Here is a 17,863-nt window from a genome sequence, read left to right as displayed (position 1 = left end):
CAAGGAGGAGAGGGGAGACGTCTGGAAGGCAGTCTGTAGCCCAAGGGCAGAATCTTTGGGGGCATTTAGGAAGCTACTTTCTTCACTAGGTGTCCAGTGACCATGGCACAACCCTGGGGGCAGAGAAAGTTACAGACCCAAAGGGCATCACAGCAGGGGGGACATGCTGGGGCCTGCAGTCCAATAAAAGGCCAAAAATCTGGCTCTGGTAAGGACAGAGGTTCCTGAAGACCTGCTCTGCCTTTAGCTAGCGGTCTGGGTAGCCTGGTCTGGCATGCAACTAACTACCCATTACCAAGAGGAAGGACCTAGAGCATATGAACCAAGAAAGTGATGCCATACTGTTCAATCTCTACTTATCTGAGCATAATGTCTGTAATTTTGTATCTCCTCAATTCAAATATTTTGCTTGGCTTGTTTCCTTTTGAAATATCCTGATGTTGTAGGGTCTGAACCAGAGCAAAAAGACAGTCATTCCCAGTTAGACCAGGAGAACACTCCCAGGGACCAGGTCTGGGGGTGGCAGATCTGACTGGTGGAAAATGGAGCAGAGAGGGAAACCAATGGCAGCTGTGACTATTGACTGCTTTGGGGGAGGGAGCAGAACAGTGAGAGATGTGAACATTTAGCTTCCACTTATGTGTTGAAATTATCATTGAGCCAAAAGGGAAAACAAAAGTAAAAGGATAAAGAGCTACCAAGGAAGAAAGATGGATTGATGTAGGTACAGTCCATCCAAACACAAATCTCTAATACCTTTCCTGTGGAATGGGCAAGAGCAGTGTCCTGTTAATTTCTAATGTCCTCCATAGTATCCAGCACAGAGCCCTGCATTTCTGTGCTTTATATTTGTCAAATGAATGGCAAAAGGCTCCCTTAAAGTCCTGCTCCAATGACTCACAACCCTTAGTGTCTGAAGTTCTTATCTCTATCTTTCCTAAACCACTCCTCTTGCAGTTTCATCCCTAATTTGCAGGGGGACATGAGTCAGAGGGCAGCAGAAGGGACCAGATTTTTACCTTTATTTATACTTTTACTGCTCCAGGGTAAATAATCCCAGTCATCGCCAATTCCTTAAGCAATTCCAGGTGCTATCTCCCAATTCTCTAATCACAAAATTCTTGGCTCAAGTGATTTTTTAAAGTTTCAATCGTCCATCTAGTTATAATGATCCCACCAACCCAGACAAGATGGACGAGCATCTGTTAACATGCCAGAAAGCTTCTCTCTATCCAGTATGGACCATCCCCGCTACAGTACAAGGAAAGGAATCCAAGGTTCCCAGGCCCCTCCTACCGAAGAATCCTCTCGAACTCATCTCGATCCCGTTGCACCTGAACAGCCAGAGCATGCTCCTTGAAAGCCACCTGTTCGAGCCGACTTTTCCGCAGCTCGGCCTCTGTTTCCACCTTCTTCTGCGCATTTTCCTTTTCCTTTCTGCGCCACTCTCTGTCTGCAACCTCCTGGTTGCGCTTGGCCCGCAAGGCATCCTGGGAAAGTTGGCAGGGGACCAGTGAGGGCACAATATAGCTGGAAGTACAGACCAAGTGCCTTTAAGAAGACACCTACTTACAGACTCTGACAGTCTGCTTTGAAAAGCACCATGAATTTCTCTGGCAGCTAGTTATTCTAGGAAAGGATAAATGGAATCCTGTCATCAAACTTTTGGGTTAGAAGATAACCTGAGGGGTCATCTTGTCCTTTCAACCCACTCATCCCAGTTCTTTCCCTGTACCCCAGACATCTCCAGGCAGTCTTGAAATCACTTCTAATTTTACAAACTGCTAATGATGGAGATACCACAGTTTCCCCTGGTGACACATTTCATTGGTTGGTTAAGGTTGAAAGTTCTTCTTTATGGAGCAGTGAAAAACTTTCTCTTGAACCTTAAGCACATGCTGCACTGCCCAATCCCTACTGACACAGGCCTTGGGAGCAGACCCACCCTTTCCTTCTCAGACTACTGAAGTCTAAGTAACTTGCATCCTTTCCTCCACATCTCCACCCTCGAGGCCATTCTACAGGCTGTCAAAGGGATGGACAGGCAAGGGAGTGGGAAAAGTAGAGGGAAGTCGAGACTAAGCAGGTACCTGTTCTGCCTGGTAGTCCTGGGCCTTCTCCTGCATGGCCCTCAGGCGGGCGATCTCCTTCTCTTTCTCCCTCCGGATTCTCTCCTGCTCAGCCTCAAATTCTGCTTCTCGAGCCTGCCGGAAGGAAAGACCTTGTAGAACAATTGCCATTGCCCCAGCCTCGCAGAGTGAAACAAAACCCCTACAACAGACTTTCCAATATCCCCCCCTACCACTTCCTGACTCCTTTTAAAATAGGACAAAATGAGGCCAGGCACCATGACTCATGCCTATAATCCCAGCACTTTGGGAGGCTGAGGCAGGAGAACTGCTTGAGCCCAGGAGTTCAAGACCAGCCTAGGCCACAGAGAAAAACTCTGTCTGTACTAGAAATCTAAAAATTAGCCAGGCATGGTGGCATGTGCCTATAGTCCCAGCTACTCGGGAAGCTGAGGTAGGAGGATTACTTGAACCTAGGAAGTCGAGGATGCAGTGAATCATGGTTGCATTACTGCATTCCCCTGGGCAACAGAGCAAGACCTTGTCTCAAAATAAATAAATAAATAAATAAATAAATAAATAAATAAGGTAAAATGAATTTAGCAATGCATGAACATAAAAACAATTAGCATTTATAAAATGCTTTATTGTTTAAAAAACACTGTCCTATGTGTTATCCTGGAGAGCCCTCACATTTCATGAGACAGATATTATAGATGAGGAAACTGATGCTCAGAAAGATCAAGGGTCTTGCCCAAGATTGCACAGGAAGTAAACTACCTAACAGGATTTGAACACAGGTACCCTGACCCTGGCTTTCACACTCCTTCCACTATGTCATAGACAATTTTCAAGTTGCAAGGCTACTGGGCCAAGAAACAACTGTGGTTCTTTGCCTGTCTTGTAAAGTACAGCAGGTGGAGGTTATCTCATTAGTGCCTGGGCAAAGAGCCAACCATGCTTTGGGCAGTCCCACAGTGGTTACCAGATACTTAAAGAATGAACCATCAAAATTAGCTCCCTTTCCACCTCTCTGAAAAAACACACATATCCTTAAAAGCTTCCCAAGCCCAGCTTCCCAACTGCCATCCTTAAGCAATCATAAGATGAATGGTGCAGGTTGGAGGGAAATGTGACCTTAATAAAGAATCCTCCCAGCCCGGCATGGTGGCTCACACCTGTAATCCCAGCACTTTGGGAGGCTGAGGCAGGCAGATCACGAGGTAAAGAGATCAAACCAGTTGGGGCCAACATGGTGAAACTGCGTCTCTACTAAAAATACAAAAATTAGCTGAGCATGGTGGCGCATGTCTGTAGTCCCAGCTACTCCAGAGACTGAGGCAGGAGAATCACTTGAAGTGGGAAGCAGAGGTTACAGGGAGCGGAGATGGCGCCACTGCACTCCAGCTTAGTGACAGAGCAAAACTCCATCTCAAAAAAAAAAAAGAAAAAAAAAAAAACCTTCCTTGACCCTCATTTTACCTGACCAGATTTCTGTGAAGCCAGTGAGTTGTCCCTGTAAGTTGTACAGGGCTGTTGCCAAGCTGCTTCCTCTGTGCACCCTGCCCTAGATAGCAGGACAGGGAACTCTGGGTGTTTCTACAACCAATCTCTGCTTTTAGCTCTGCAGGGGCAGCCCTGGCTACAAGAATAAATACCACCATGAGGTCGGTAAGGGCTTGTGATATACGTAGATACTTACGGTGGACTGTGGACATGCCCAAGTGCCTGATCCTGTGGCCAGTCTCCCGCCTCTCCCAGCTACACCTTTCCATGATAAAGATAAGATATACTCCTCTCTTGCTTAGAAATTCATGGCGACTCCTTATCATTCCACCCTTCCAGTTCCACTCAAGGTCCAAGACACCCCAACAACTGCTCTTAGCTCTCCATCTCACCACCCTCATTTCTTATTATGTCCACTACAAACTCTCTGCTGTAGCCAGAAAATATGTGCACTAACTCCTACACAGAATTAGCTCGTTATCCCCACCTTCATCCTCTTGGGAAAATAGTGGTTGAGTTCCAATGGTATAGCATTATTCTAAGTATTTTCAGCCTGGTCTGACTGGACACATATTGAAGGATCCAGTATATTTTGAATCATCAATGACTATTTCACAGGATTATTGTAAAGATTAAAAGAGATAACACATGTTAGCACAGAGCCCATGCACAGACTAGGTGCTCACTAAATGATAGTTATGTGGTTGTTATTATGTAGGAATCATCTATGTCCCCAACCCTGCATTCTCACTCTATTGCTTGCATAGAGTGTCCCCAGCATCCAATAAGAATACTAAAGCCAATAAGTGAGCTTAGCTGAGCTTCATTTTCTGTGGTTTGTATTCAGAACATATAGGTGTACCAAATATGCCATTCAAATTATACTCACGCCCTCCCCTTGGCCTTCTTTAAAAATCACTACTATAGAGGAGCATAGAGAAGTATAATGCGCTTCTGTCATGGAATTTCAAAACCAGCAGGGCAGACAAGACCAACACATGAAGAATTTAATAACTTTCCTGCCACTTTGAGTACTTCCTCCTCTTTTTATATAAATCCACGTTCACTTTATCTAAACCACTCTTAAAAGCCGCCTTCTACTCTCCAAACCCCATAGATCCCAATCATTTTATTACTCAACTTTGCCCCAGAATGAACTGACACATTCATGAGCTACATTCATCTGCAACTGTCTGTTGGTATGGTTCTCTCCTCCACTGTGCATTTGCTCTGTCTTATAGGTTCTTTGGTGGGAGACAGGGGAAGACTATTTTCTGAGTCTAGCACCCAATACAGGATGCCCAATATAGGCATTTGCACAAGAAATTTATGTAACCTCTGACTCATGATTACCGGGGGTATAATTATGCAAGTCGTGACAAATCCACAAAAAAACCTACTTTCACCAATGGTTTTAGTTTTCTTTTCTGCCTGCACATGGCCCTCATCCCAACTTCTAATCAAAGGTGTTAATGAGGATAAAGCTAATTTGGGTGTTCTTTCTAGGCTGTCTCTGTTAATAAACAAGTGGCCTGGCTAAGATGAAGAGACAAAGAAGCCAGGCCCTTGAACTAAGGATGTGCATTGTAGAATGAAGGTGCGGCTGCCTTCCACTGAAGTTCCCTCAGTTCTTGGCCCTCCTCTCCCTGTGACAGACATTCCATTCCTAGCCAAAGGTCCCAGAAACCTAGTCCCTACCATCTTCTTCTTGGTGAACTCCATCACCATCTGGTCCGCCAGCTTCTCCTGAGCCAGCAGCTCTGCTTTCTGTTTCTGGTTTTCATCATTGATGCGCTTAATCTCAGCTTGCATCTTCAGTTTTTGCTGCTGCCTTTGTTCCATGTCCTGCCCACAAAAAAAAGAAAGCCTCAGAGTACAAAGAGGTAAGACGAGAAGCCACTGGCATCCAGAGATAGAGAGACGCAGATGGCGGGGGTGGGGGCGGGGGACAAATGCATTGCCTGCAGTCTAGCATCCACAACTATCCTTTGTTAAAGCTGTTTTTTCAAGGGGCATCAATGCCCTCTTCAACCAAATGGCCTCTTTACAGTCTTCATCCAACTTGACTTTGTGGCAGCCCCTGATGCTATTGATCTCTATATTTTCAGGAAGCAGAAGCTCTTAAAGTTCCATGGACTTGCCTCTCACATGTTTTGCTAAATCCCACCCCTGTGGCTTTGCTCACGGTGCTTCCTCCTGCCTTCAATTTCCCTCTCCCATTTAAACCCAACTTTCACTCTCCAGTCAATAGTGACGACTGAAATAATACCTATTGCCCTAACTGAGTACTCTCTATTTCTTGAGCATTGTACACAGACTATCTCTAATACCTAAATATGTCCAAAAATCCTAAAAGGTAGGCCTCATTATCTCTCTTGCTCCAATAAAGAAAGTGCGGCCCAGCATTGAAGTGACTTCCCCACAGGCCACACAGCTTATAATCTCCAGAGCTAAAATTTTGAAACCTGTTCTGTGTAAATTAAAGTATCAACCTTTTCTGGAAATCTTGCTTGATTGCCTCAACTTTCAGTTCTCTCTCCATTTCTAAATTCCCTCTGCACTTCAGGTGGCGCCACACCTCTTGTAAGGTGATCATACACTGCCTTGCAGGTCCCCACTCATTTCATATGTGCTCGCTCTGCCCCAGTTACAGGACAAGGGACCTTGTGTCACACATCCTCTCTTTCCCAAAAACATGTAGCCCAATGCAAGGAAAATAGCAAATATTCGATAACCCATTGCTAAATGAGGCAGGGAAGGTAGGACCAAAGTGAGAGGCATGTGAGAAAGAAAAGAAAAAAAGTTCTTAGACGCAGAGAGACATTTGACGGAGATCAGAGCACTAATGTGAACAAGGTCCTTTTTAAGGAAGGATCCCCCTGCCTTTCCCAGCCTTGAGCCTTCAATGTCTCTCAATGATCAGACCACTTCTGAGCCAAGCACATTCTCAGGTGCAGAGGTGCATTGGAATTAGGGGAACAGCTGGCCCCTCAATCACCTCCAATCAATCTCAGACTCCTTAAGTTCTTCTATTGATTAACTCACCCCACCTCCCACGCTAGTTCCAGCTCCCTCCGTTTCTCCAAAGACTAAATCCCTCCCTGGCCTTCCAGCTCTTCCTCAGCCCAGCTGCTGCCCTGATTCGTCCAACCAAGGTAACTCTCCCTGTGTGTCGTCCTCTAGAGTTGGCTCTCTGCCAGCTTGGCTCACTGCCCAGTTCAGGGATCCTTCCTTCAGGAAGCCTTCCGAACCGGAGCGGTACGGCAACTGTCTGCCTCTGAGGTCCATGTGGTGCATGAGTCACAGACATTCCCTCTCTCTCACCATACTCATTTCTTTGCACACTCCACTTTTCCCTTTCTGCTCCTCCAACTCTCACACTCCCTTTCCCCCTTCTCCCCTTCTTCCTTTCCTTTCTAACTGCTTCTCACTGGTTTTACGCATGCTATTTGTATCCCAGACATCATTTAATCTCACTGGCCCTCAAAGCTAAAGATGCTGTTGATTTCTGATGTATGACATACATGCAATTATGTATTTATTTACTTCTTTCCCTATTTATTTACTTTTTGGATTGTTGTTTTTGTTGGTTCATTTCATTTCCAAGACACCAAAGGATTTTCCCTGTTTCTTTTGAAGCCTTTCCAAAGCAACCCCAGATAAACTCCCTTCACTCTTTTCCCGTTTGCTAGCAAGGTGGGAAACGTTGCCCTTAGTACCCCCATGAGATGATACAGTAGGTCTAAAGTTGGGAAGGCACAGGTTTCTACGCTAAAATTGCCCAATAATACTTCCTGGAGACTCAAGGAGTGCCTGTTGGAAGGACATTAAAAGGATAATGACACAATATCAACATAATGGTGCTGACTCATGGACTCCTAGAACTTCCTCAGTGAGTCCACCAATTCCCACTCCCCACATCTAGTAGGATTTTCCCGCCCTCACTTCTTGCCCACTACCCTGCATATTTGCCCCATAACTTTCCTTCTTGGCCCTTTCCCATTCTCTCTCCCCTGAGCCAGGAAATGGAGTAACTTGGGCAGGTCTCTCATTGTCTTCACTCTGCTATTCTCCTTCTCATGCAGTTCACAGGGCTGTGTGCCCCTTCGGTTTCCCCAGCTACTCAGGTGATCTTCATTCCTCTTCTCTAGTAGCTCCTCACACTGCAGATGTGGTGAGAAGGCTTCATAATTACAAGTCTGCCCACCTGCAGGACTCTTCACGTCCCCTTGTCACTCACCACCATCAAATGCCCTAGCTGATGACAACTTGACAATTCATAAACACAGGGGAGGGAGAGAATCGTAAAAGAATACGTGTTCCACGAGTTAAATGGCACCATAAGGAGGCAATCAAACAAATTCAGAATGTGAGATATTCTTAAAGGCAACTGGCCTAGCTGCTTCAAAATATCAGTGTTATAAAAATGAATGAAGAGGGCCGGGTGCGGTGGCTCAAGCCTGTAATCCCAGCACTTTGGGAGGCCGAGACGGGCAGATCACGAGGTCAGGAGATCGAGACCATCCTGGCTAACCCGGTGAAACCCTGTCTCTACTAAAAAATACAAAAAACTAGCCGGGTGAGGTGGCGGGCGCCTGTAGTCCCAGTACTCGGGAGGCTGAGGCAGGAGAATGGCGTGAACCCGGGAGGCGGAGTTTGCAGTGAGCTGAGATCCGGCCACTGCACTCCAGCCTGGGTGACAGAGCGAGACTCCGTCTCAAAAAAAAAAAAAAAGAATGAAGAAATGAATGAATGAATGAATGAATGAATGAATGAATGGGGGAACTCTTCTAGATCAAAACAAACTAAAGAGACTCAACAATTTGCAAGGTTTGCAATGTGCAAACCTTGATTAACGTCTAGTTTGGAAACAAGAAAGCCAGAAAAACGTATTTGGAACAATTGGGGAATATGAATGTGGATTAACTATTAAATGACATTACGGAATCACTGAATTCAAGTTTTTTATGGAGGAGGTGATAATGGTGTTGTCATGTAAGAGAGTGTCCGTGTTCTTTAGAGCTGCAGCTGAAGCGTTTAGTGGCAGAGTGTCAAGATATCTGCAACTTACTTTCAAATAGTTTAACAATAAAAAATATATATATATATATATACACACACACACACACACCTAGAAAGAAACAAGCAACTAAGGTAAATGATTAACAATCATTAAATCTAGGTGAAGAGTTTATGGGTGTGATACAATTTTTTCAACTTTTCTGTCTGTGTGTACAAAATTTTCAAAATAAAAAATTGAGGAAAAAAAAATTATCCAAGTGCCTGCCATGTCCCTCACTGTGCTAGAGGGTTTTATACATTGTTACATCCCAGAAAAGGCACATAGAAGAGGACATTTTAAGTCTTCTTAGTTTGGGCAGGTATGTCATCATTTCTTTTGCAATAAATACGCCTACTAATTTTATTTGGACTAACAGGAAGAAAAGGTTTGGCTTCACCACACAATTAATGACAATGGGATGCTATGTACTTTTAGTGAAGTAACAGCAGGGAGACTGGAACTCAGATATTGCTACTGTTCATCTACAAAGTATATAATATCCCTAGGTGATTGAGGGAAGACCATAAAACATCCCTGTTTACTTGTGCAAGACATGCAGCCATGTATTTCCTTTATGTGTCTATTCACAATGATTTATCAGCCTTGGACCCCAAGTCCCTGGAAGGAAGGGACAATATCTATCCAAATCACTGCTCATCCCCCAGCATGACACCATGGTGAAATAAATATTTAACATGGCAATAAAAAGTTGATGGTGATGATATTGTGAAATGAGCATGTGCCTGGCAGAAAATCATTCAACACCCTGAAACCCCAGAGTCGAAGGGTTTTGATGCTGCTGGTGGTGAAACATGGCATTGTCTGTCTGGCCTGTTACCTTTAGATCTTCCTCTTGGAGCTGTTCCATATACTCCAGCATCTGCTCCTTCTCCTGCTCCCGCTGCTCAGCAAGCAGTGACCGCTCCTCCTGGTTCTTTTCCATCTGTTCCACAATTTGCCGCCTTCCTCTTGGAGAGAACAGTGCCACAGTGTCTTAGAAACCCAGGGTCCACGTCTCCCAGAGTCCAACCTCCATCTAAACAACCCCCAAGGTGGGTGGTGTCACAGAAACAATTCACAAGTGCCCCTTAAACATCGATATGCTTCATGAACCCAGACCAAAGTCCTTCACCCAGGAAGGACCTCAAGGGTTAGCCTCCTTTCTCCTGAGCTCCTGGTTCCAGGGCTCACTTTTCCTGAGATTCTCCTTCTTTATTTCTTTGCCCAAGAGGGGCACCCCACTTGATAAAACACTTTCTACCTTCCAGTATATAAAGAGTTTCTGAAATCCTACTACCTCCCAAATCTTCCCAGAGTAATCATAGGAAGCTAGCTGAATAGTAAAAAGCCAAACAAACAAACAAAAAACAACAACAACAAAAAAAACCCAGGGTCTATAAGCGCTGTTGCCAGTGATTCCCTATGTGTTAATGGGGTGTCAACAAACTTGGAAGCATAGACCCCATGACATATGAGTAAAGGCTGGAAGAATGGGAGAAGACACAGATTAGGATAAGGATCGAGGGAAAAGAGTATGACAGCCACATTCAGATGGAGTGCTCGAATGGCTTCATGACTCCAGTGAAGTAAACCGGAGTAAAGAGTAAAAGGGTTACGTGAAAACAAGTTTGGCCTCAATATAAGGACCAGCTCAAATCATTACTGTTGCCTAATGAGACAGATTTTTCCTTTACTGGAGCTGTTTATGCAGAAGATGGACAGCCACTTAGCCACTAAATAACCTTTTACTGGGAACCTACTATAATACACCAGGTACCTACCAGAAGTACAGAGGTGAATGTACCAGGTATAGTATACCAGGTACAGAGATGAATGGTTCCAGAGAATAGGATACAGCTGGGGAGATAAAACTGCCATTCAGTGTGGTACAAGGATTATTTATAGAGGTAATTCATATATTGAATGGTTGGCGTTCTAAATCTAGGACACTATTATTCTATAATTTACTTGCTCTGGGACTTGTCCTTTTCAGCACAAAATGAAGGGGAGACTGAATTGATTCATCCTAACATGAATTAAGCACCTATTACAGGCCAAACACTCTACTAGGCTCAGAAGCTACAGAAATGGATACGATAGGACCTGTCCCCAATGAGCGTAGCATCTAGGAGGGTCAGAGAGCCACAGCACAAGAGTAGGGTGCTGGAGTATAAACACAGAGTGGTGGGTGCAGAGAAGGGAGCCACTAAGCCTGCCTGGTGACATGAGGGAGGTGATAGCAAAGCTATGTATAAAGGGAAGGAGAGAGCATTTTCCAGGAGGAAAAGGAGAGGAGGGTATTCAAAAAAAGAGAAAACAACAAAAAATTAAGAACTTGTGACATGGCCTGGCATGTTGGGGTCCTGGGAAAAAGCAGAAAGTAGATGGCAGGTAGGGGTAAGAAATGAGATTGCAGCCAGACCGTGAAGTGCCTCCCAAGATTTGGGAAATAAGCTTTAAAAGTTCTGTGATTCTGGCCAGGCTCACGCCTGTAATGCCAGCACTTTGGGAGGCTGAGGCCGGCTGATCACTTGAGGTCAGAAGTTTGAGACCAGCCTGGGTAACATGGTGAAACCCCATCTCTACTAAATACAAAAATTAGCCGGGTGTTGTTGTACGTGCCTGTAATCCCAGCTACTTGGGAGGCTGAAGTAGAAGAATCGCTTGAACCCAGGAGGTGGAGATTACAGTGAGTCAAGATTATGCCACTACACTCCAGCCTGGGTGACAGAGTAAGACTCCCTCTCAAAAAAAAAAAAAAAAAAAAAAAGGTTCTGTGATTCTGTGTATCACTTAGTAAAGTTTTAAGACAAGTAGATGACAATAATGACCATTTCGCATTTTTTCCCTCTTTGCTAGGCTACATGGACCTAAAGATACATGGAAATAGCTTAGAGAGGGAGATGCCAAAACCATATCTTTACCTAATTCTTTCCTCCCTCCTCTTCCTGTCCAGTTCCTCCTGCCTTTGAATGGATTTCTGCCGCTCCACTTCCATCATCTGATCCAACCGCTTCTCCTCTGTGTCCAGTTCTTTTTGGATCTGCTGCTTCTCCAGGATTTGGGCATCCCGAATGGCATGGCACTTAGCATTGAGGATAATCTGGAGAGTGGGGATTAAACTGTGGCACTAGGCCTAAGGATGTGTAAGTTTAAGGGGAAGAAATGGGAACACAATGCTATACTGCTGAGCATGCCGGAGGTGTGCATGACTGCTCACAAGTCCGGGGAAATAAGAATGTTCTTATATTTACCTTTCCCCTGAATACAGTTGAGCTCAAAGATTTACTGGCCTCCTGCTAGGTGCCATGGTCTGTGCAAGGAGGGGCCTGGAATAGCATCTTTCAGGGAGCTACATCGTAGGGTTTTGGTGGTAATGGGTCACCCTTTGGAAATATGATGAAAGCAGTAGGCCCTCTCCTCCATCAAATTCACTTACAGATATACACACAAAATTTCTATAAAACTTCAGAGGTCCATTGTTCCACTTAGAGACCCATGAACTCCAGGTTGGACCCCTTGTTCTCCTCAGGGGAGCTAAGACACTCTTGCAGAGGCCAGGCCACAAGATTTTTAAGCTGGAAGAGCCCAACATGACACAAAAGGGATGAAAAGCCATGGGCCCATCCATAAGAACCCAAAAGTAAAACCTTTAGAAAATTAAAGGAGGCAAACGTAGAGAAGATTTACCTGAGAGACAGAAATCAGAGGTGCAGGGATTGGGGAATCAGCACTTTTCGTTTGGTAAGGAAATGAACCACGTGCAAATGAGTTACAACAGAATTCAAATGAGCCTCTGGTCTTTATGCTCTCAGCCAAAGGAAGAGCTTTAGGTACTCCAAAAGCATCCAATTGCCTCGACCACCATACGTGGCCAGAACTGAACTAACAGGATGAAAATAAAAGTAACACTTCACATTTAATTTACCAATCCACAGCCCACAAAGCCTCTCCCATCTATTAGCTTATTTCATCCTGCCAATGATTCCACAAAGCAGTTTTACCACCCTCAAGTTACAAATGAAGAAAGTGAGGCTCAGGGAGGGCAAGTGACTTGCCCAAGATCACACAGCAAGCAGGTGGCAGAGCCAGTCCTCACTGTGATCACTGCAACTACCACAGCAGGTGCAGCTCTCCTGCTGCCCCTCCTCTGCCCACACCCCCACCAATCCCTGACCTTGTCCAGTGTGGGAATAAGAGGAGGGAGGCAGGATGGCAGTGAGCGCTCAGAGGGAAGGGAGAGATGAAGAGCCCACCTTGCTCATGTCCTTGAGCTCCTCCTCCTGCTCCATCCGCAGCTTGTTGGCTCTCTGCAGGAGGTTCTGGGCCCGTTCCTTGGCTACCTCCTCCAGGTCACTGAGCTTCTTGTTGTTGTTCCACACCATCTCCTTCTGTTTCATGATCTTCTTTCGTGTCATCACTGCATCCTAAGGGAGACCAGTCTGGCTCAGTGGGGGATTATTTCATGCGCTCTGTGCCCTGGGTGCTAGCCTGGCTATCACAGGTGACCCAGTACAATTTTGCCTCGGCCAGTGACGACATCAGAACCAAGAAGTTCCACAGCCTGGCTTCATTCTTAGCCCTCCCCTTGGCCCCAGTTGCTCCCACTTCTCATCTCAGGTGTTGCTCTTTGGTCTCCTTTCTGCAATATTTCTTAAGTACGTAATTTGTGCCTCATTTCAGGGACCCCTAATGAGAGTTCCTCAGTACATTTTGATTCTGCCACCCATCTGCAGAGGCAAAGGCTTAGGGAGGTTAACTACCATGATGGCTTCCTTCTCCTTCTTGAAGGCCTGGTCCCTGGCCTCAAGTTCTTCTCTGGTCAGGACATGGGATGCCCATTTGATTCGCTCAAACTCCTCAGGGCTGATGATTAGGGATTCCCCGGAGGGATCCTCTGTGGGAACACTGACACAAGAATGAACAGATTTAGGGAGGTGAGCGGGAAAGTTCTCGGCACCACACTTGAGGCTTCTCTGCTCTCTTCCCCTCTCCCCATCATGCCAGTGGACTTCTCCAGTGGCAGAAGAGACAGCAAGTGTGCCATGGGTCCATGGGGAGTAGAGGTTCCAAGGTGGGGGTCAGGCAGCACTGCAGGCTAAAAAGAGACATTTTAAGTCCTTTTTCTATAAGGTCCAACTCATATGTTACCTTCTCTGTGCAGCTGAGACCCACCCCCCATCATGTCCACATGTGCCCACTCTGCCCCCCCACCCACCAAGACCCAATAGATCACCTCCTCCTCTGAGCCCCCACTGCACTCTGTTCTTACTGCCTGTATCATAGCCAATCATGCAGGCTCTGTTTCCTTTATGAGCTCCTTCAGGACACAAACTCTGTCTTAACCACATTGGTAGCCTAGTCTCTGGCATAGCGCTTGGCACAGAGTGAGAATTCAAAACAAAGCTGTTGAATTAAACTTTAAAAACAGATTATTCCTCAAGGATGACATAAAAAGGGCAAGAGGACGCCAGACAAGGTTGATGTAGATGCTAGTTAGAAACCTAAGCTTCCCTGCCTATCCAGCCTAGAGAGAAGCTTTGAACCCTAAATATTAATTAAAATCTATGATCAACAATAGCCAGAGACGTCTATAGACCTCTCCTTTCTAGCTATCCAACGCATTCAACAAACCAATCACTAATTATAATGATTACAAGCAAATGACATACATTAAAGATGGGGGAGGGAGTAGTCGGGGAGGTGGGAAGAAAGCTGCTTCTGGGTGAGGCAGGTACATGCCAATAAGACAGATGGTCTGAGACAGGAAGTGAAACCTCATCTAATAAAACTAGTGTGTGTGTGTTGGGGGAGGGTGGTCCAGGAGATGGACAGAATGAGTGAGTGGATCTGCAGCTTAGCCAAGATCTTGTGTTTCACGAAGCAGTGTGGCCCTAAACAGCCTAGGATCTGGAGTGACCAGCAGTGATCTGAATCTAAGACAGCAGTTCATACTACTTTCAGCAGCCCTGAAAAATAACCAGCCACTTGTCCTCTGACGTGTTTTCAGGACCAGATGGCTCCAAGAAGGAGTCCTTCCTCCAGCTCCAGGAGTGGCTGCAGCGCTCTAGCCACATCTGGCCACTTGATGCCAGGGCTGACCAGACATGGTCAGTAAGGGACCGCAGTCCAACACAGCTCCCAGGGTGTGTCCCAGATGTGCTTCCCCAGCTGTGACACAGGTAGCATTTTCTGGGAATTAGGGTTTTTAGTGGGTGGAGCCAGGGCAGGGAGAACGGTTGTAAAGGGTGATGCACTAACACAAGAGCTAAACCACTGAGCAGTGTTGGCTCATGGCACGTGGTTGAGCTAGGCCTAAGCCCCACAGGAGGGGCTCAAGCCTGGGGGCAGCTCTAGTCAGGAAGCGGGGCTGAGCTAATCCCAAAGGAAACCAAGGAGCCCCTGTGAATTTCCTCTTACGGCCTTAGAGTCTGGGAGGAAGCCAGGGGTCTAATGAGGCATCTGGTCAGTTTCCCTTTGCTTCAGATTCTTAATGCAGCCGAAAGGAAGTGACTCATCTGGATCACTTCTCTTTAGGGAGGGCATTAATGGGGACTTAGAGAGGACTCACTAAGCACCTCCCCTCTACCAGTCCCTTAGCTCACACAGCCAGCCAGAAGGAAGGAAGGAGAATGAAGCTGAGAATAAAGGACAGTGGCAATAATAGATACAATGGGAGAAACAAGAGAGGCCAGGACGGAGAAGAAAGAAAGAACTATCAAACAAAAAGGGGAAAATGAATAGGAAAGAAGTGGGGATTGGACGGACAGAATGAAACCAGGTGGGTTTATCCATCTCCTTGCAAAGATCCTTAGCAAAAGGATAGGGACTGGGCAAAGAAGGACAGGGGACTGTGTACTCACATGAGCTCTCGGACCATGTCCCGGGTGATGAGCTGGATGGTCTCTGGCTTTCGATCCAAGCCCAAAGCAGTGAGAGTTTTTTGAAGGGTATGCTTATCTCGGAGCAGCACAATGGGGCTGTCACTCTGGCCCTGGGCTGGGGACTATGAGTTCAGAAAGAATAGCTTAGAAGCTTGTCACCCCCACTTCCTGCTGGTCAGTCCTAACTTCAAGGATAGACCAGCGTGATGCCCTATATCTGAGCATGGCTGGATGTGTTCTGTACTGACCAGCTTTTCTTTTCTTTTCTTTTCTTTTTTCTTTTCTTTTTTTCTTTTGAGATGGAGTCTTGCTCTGTCACTCAGGCTAGAGTATAGTGGCACAATCTTGGCTCACCACAACCACTGCCTCCCGAGTTCAAGCAATTCTCCTGCCTCAGTCTCCTGAGTAGCTGGGATTACAGACAACCACCACCAACCTGGCTAATTTTTGTGTTTTTAGAAGAGATGGGGTTTCTCCATGTTGGCCAGGCTGGTCTCAATCTCCTGACCTCAGGTGATCTGCCCACCTGGGCCTCCCAAAGTGCTGGGATTACAGGCGTGAGCCACCGTGCTGGGTCCTGACCAGCTTTTCAGAGAACAAGTCTCTTGTTCTTGCACAGATATTCCTTGCAGAACAGTAGGGATAGTAAAGAGTGGCGGTCACTAGTGTGTGTCTATACCTAGTCTAAAGTCATCAGGAATGAAAGCAAATTTCTGGTCTCTAGGTTTTCCTCTCTCCATGAAAGATTTTCCTTTACGAAAGAAGAAATAATTATCTCTCTAGGACCACACAGTGGGTTTGAAGCAATATAATTTGTTACAGACTCTTACAGTCTTTGACCTTGGTCATTTTAAATTCTTTCTTACAATTAAATTACTTTAACCCCCGCAAAAGGCCATATTGAGGGAGATAGAAATCGCTAAATGACCTGCAGAGGCCTACCCTTAAGATCTATGGGTAGTTCTCTACCAGCTCATTGAGTTGGTGCTGAGGTCAGTGAGTTAGAATTCAGCAAGAACACAGACTGTGTTTTTTTTGTTTTGTTTTTGTTTTTCAAAATTCTCCAACCTGAAGGAGTTAGATAACAAGAAAATGAAATCACCTCTTTCAGAAAATGTCTAAACACAGGAAAGGATGTGTCATTAATGCAGCCACTGTGATCCTGACCAGAGGCAGGGGGATGGCCCCGCTTGTCCTACCTCACTTTGCACTCACAGTCCCCTGTGTGCTGCTGCCACCTGGTGCCCATCTCTGCTTTCATGTGGGCACAACTCAGTCATGCCACAGGCCACTTCTGCCCTCTACTGCCTGTTGAGAGACTTCCTGAACTCTTACCCACCAATGAGGCCAAAGAAACTGGACAAGGGACAAGCATTTTTCTGATAACCCCCTTTTGCCAGCCAGCGTGACTGCTCCTGGAGAACTCAGCCAATTCCAAATCTCTCTTTGCTTTGACTAGAAAACTCCACATGTACCCACAACAACAGCAACAGCAACACAAATGTCTGTAAGTGAAATTGCATTTCGGCCAGGTGGGGTGACTCACACCTGTAATGCCAGCACTTTGGGAGGTCAAGGCAGGCAGATTGCTTGAGCTTAGGAGTTCAAGACCAGTGTGGGGAACACGATGAAACCCTGTCTTTACAAAAAATACAAAAATTAGCCAGGCATGGTGGTGTGCACCTGTAGTCCCAACTACTTGGGAGGCTGAGGCAGGAGAATCACTTGAGCCTGGGAAGTGGAGGTGGCAGTGAGCCAAGATTGTACCATTACACTCCAGCCTGGGTGACAGGAATGAAACCCTGTCTTAAAATAAAAAATAAAAAATAAATGCATCTGTTGATCCTTTCCCTTACCAACAGGAAAACTGCTGCAGAGTGAGAGTCTTCTAAATGGATTAAGAAGCCTATCTTGATCCCTCTGGAGAGTCCTCTTCAATTCACAATGAAGATGTTGAAGACCAACACCAACTCTCCTCTCCCCACCTTCCCCACTGGCAGAGGGATTCAGGTCACTATTGGTGTCTCTCTTTCCCTTTTCCCCTTCTCTTAAACTCTCCCTGCCCTTCTCTCCATGTCTCATTCTCTTTTTCTCCTTCCCTCTCTTCCTTCTCACCTACTAAACTCCATGTGTACCAAAATCAGTCAAAGCTCTATTATCTAGCTCTCTTTATCCAGACTAAAGGAGTTGTCAACCTCTTGGTCTAGACGACACTTGCAAATAAAGACCTGCTCATTTCCCAAAGCTAAATAATTGTTTTAGTTGAGCAACTGGGAAAGGAGGATGGTTTTGTGTTGTACTCTGATGCTATGATCCTTGGATGGAGGGGGAAGATGTTGCTC

At 45.8% G+C, this 17,863-nt stretch overlaps 1 protein-coding gene across 4 annotated transcripts in view; it reads right to left on the bottom strand.

Annotated features, from left to right (window-relative positions):
• Positions 1 to 17,863, bottom strand: part of CFAP45 (cilia and flagella associated protein 45) — a 29,220-nt gene that overhangs the window by 3,249 nt on the left and 8,108 nt on the right. For 2 of the 4 annotated variants that reach the window (XM_007976552.3, XM_007976554.3), the window contains exons 3-10: positions 15,501 to 15,643; positions 13,401 to 13,545; positions 12,894 to 13,064; positions 11,562 to 11,740; positions 9,476 to 9,605; positions 5,274 to 5,420; positions 2,091 to 2,204; positions 1,297 to 1,490 (exon numbers count right to left, since the gene is read on the bottom strand). In XM_007976552.3, the coding sequence (XP_007974743.3) occupies positions 1,297 to 1,490; positions 2,091 to 2,204; positions 5,274 to 5,420; positions 9,476 to 9,605; positions 11,562 to 11,740; positions 12,894 to 13,064; positions 13,401 to 13,545; positions 15,501 to 15,517 (1,097 nt within the window). In that variant the 5' untranslated portion in view covers positions 15,518 to 15,643. Of the gene's footprint in view, positions 1 to 1,296; positions 1,491 to 2,090; positions 2,205 to 5,273; positions 5,421 to 9,475; positions 9,606 to 11,561; positions 11,741 to 12,893; positions 13,065 to 13,400; positions 13,546 to 15,057; positions 15,131 to 15,500; positions 15,644 to 17,863 lie in introns of those variants that run through there. The other 2 variants (XM_037997705.2, XM_073008233.1) reach the window with 2 other exon arrangements.

Source organism: Chlorocebus sabaeus, chromosome 20, assembly GCF_047675955.1.
Source record: "Chlorocebus sabaeus isolate Y175 chromosome 20, mChlSab1.0.hap1, whole genome shotgun sequence".
Taxonomy (NCBI): domain Eukaryota; kingdom Metazoa; phylum Chordata; class Mammalia; order Primates; family Cercopithecidae; genus Chlorocebus; species Chlorocebus sabaeus.
This window is presented reverse-complemented; position numbering and strand designations above follow the sequence as displayed.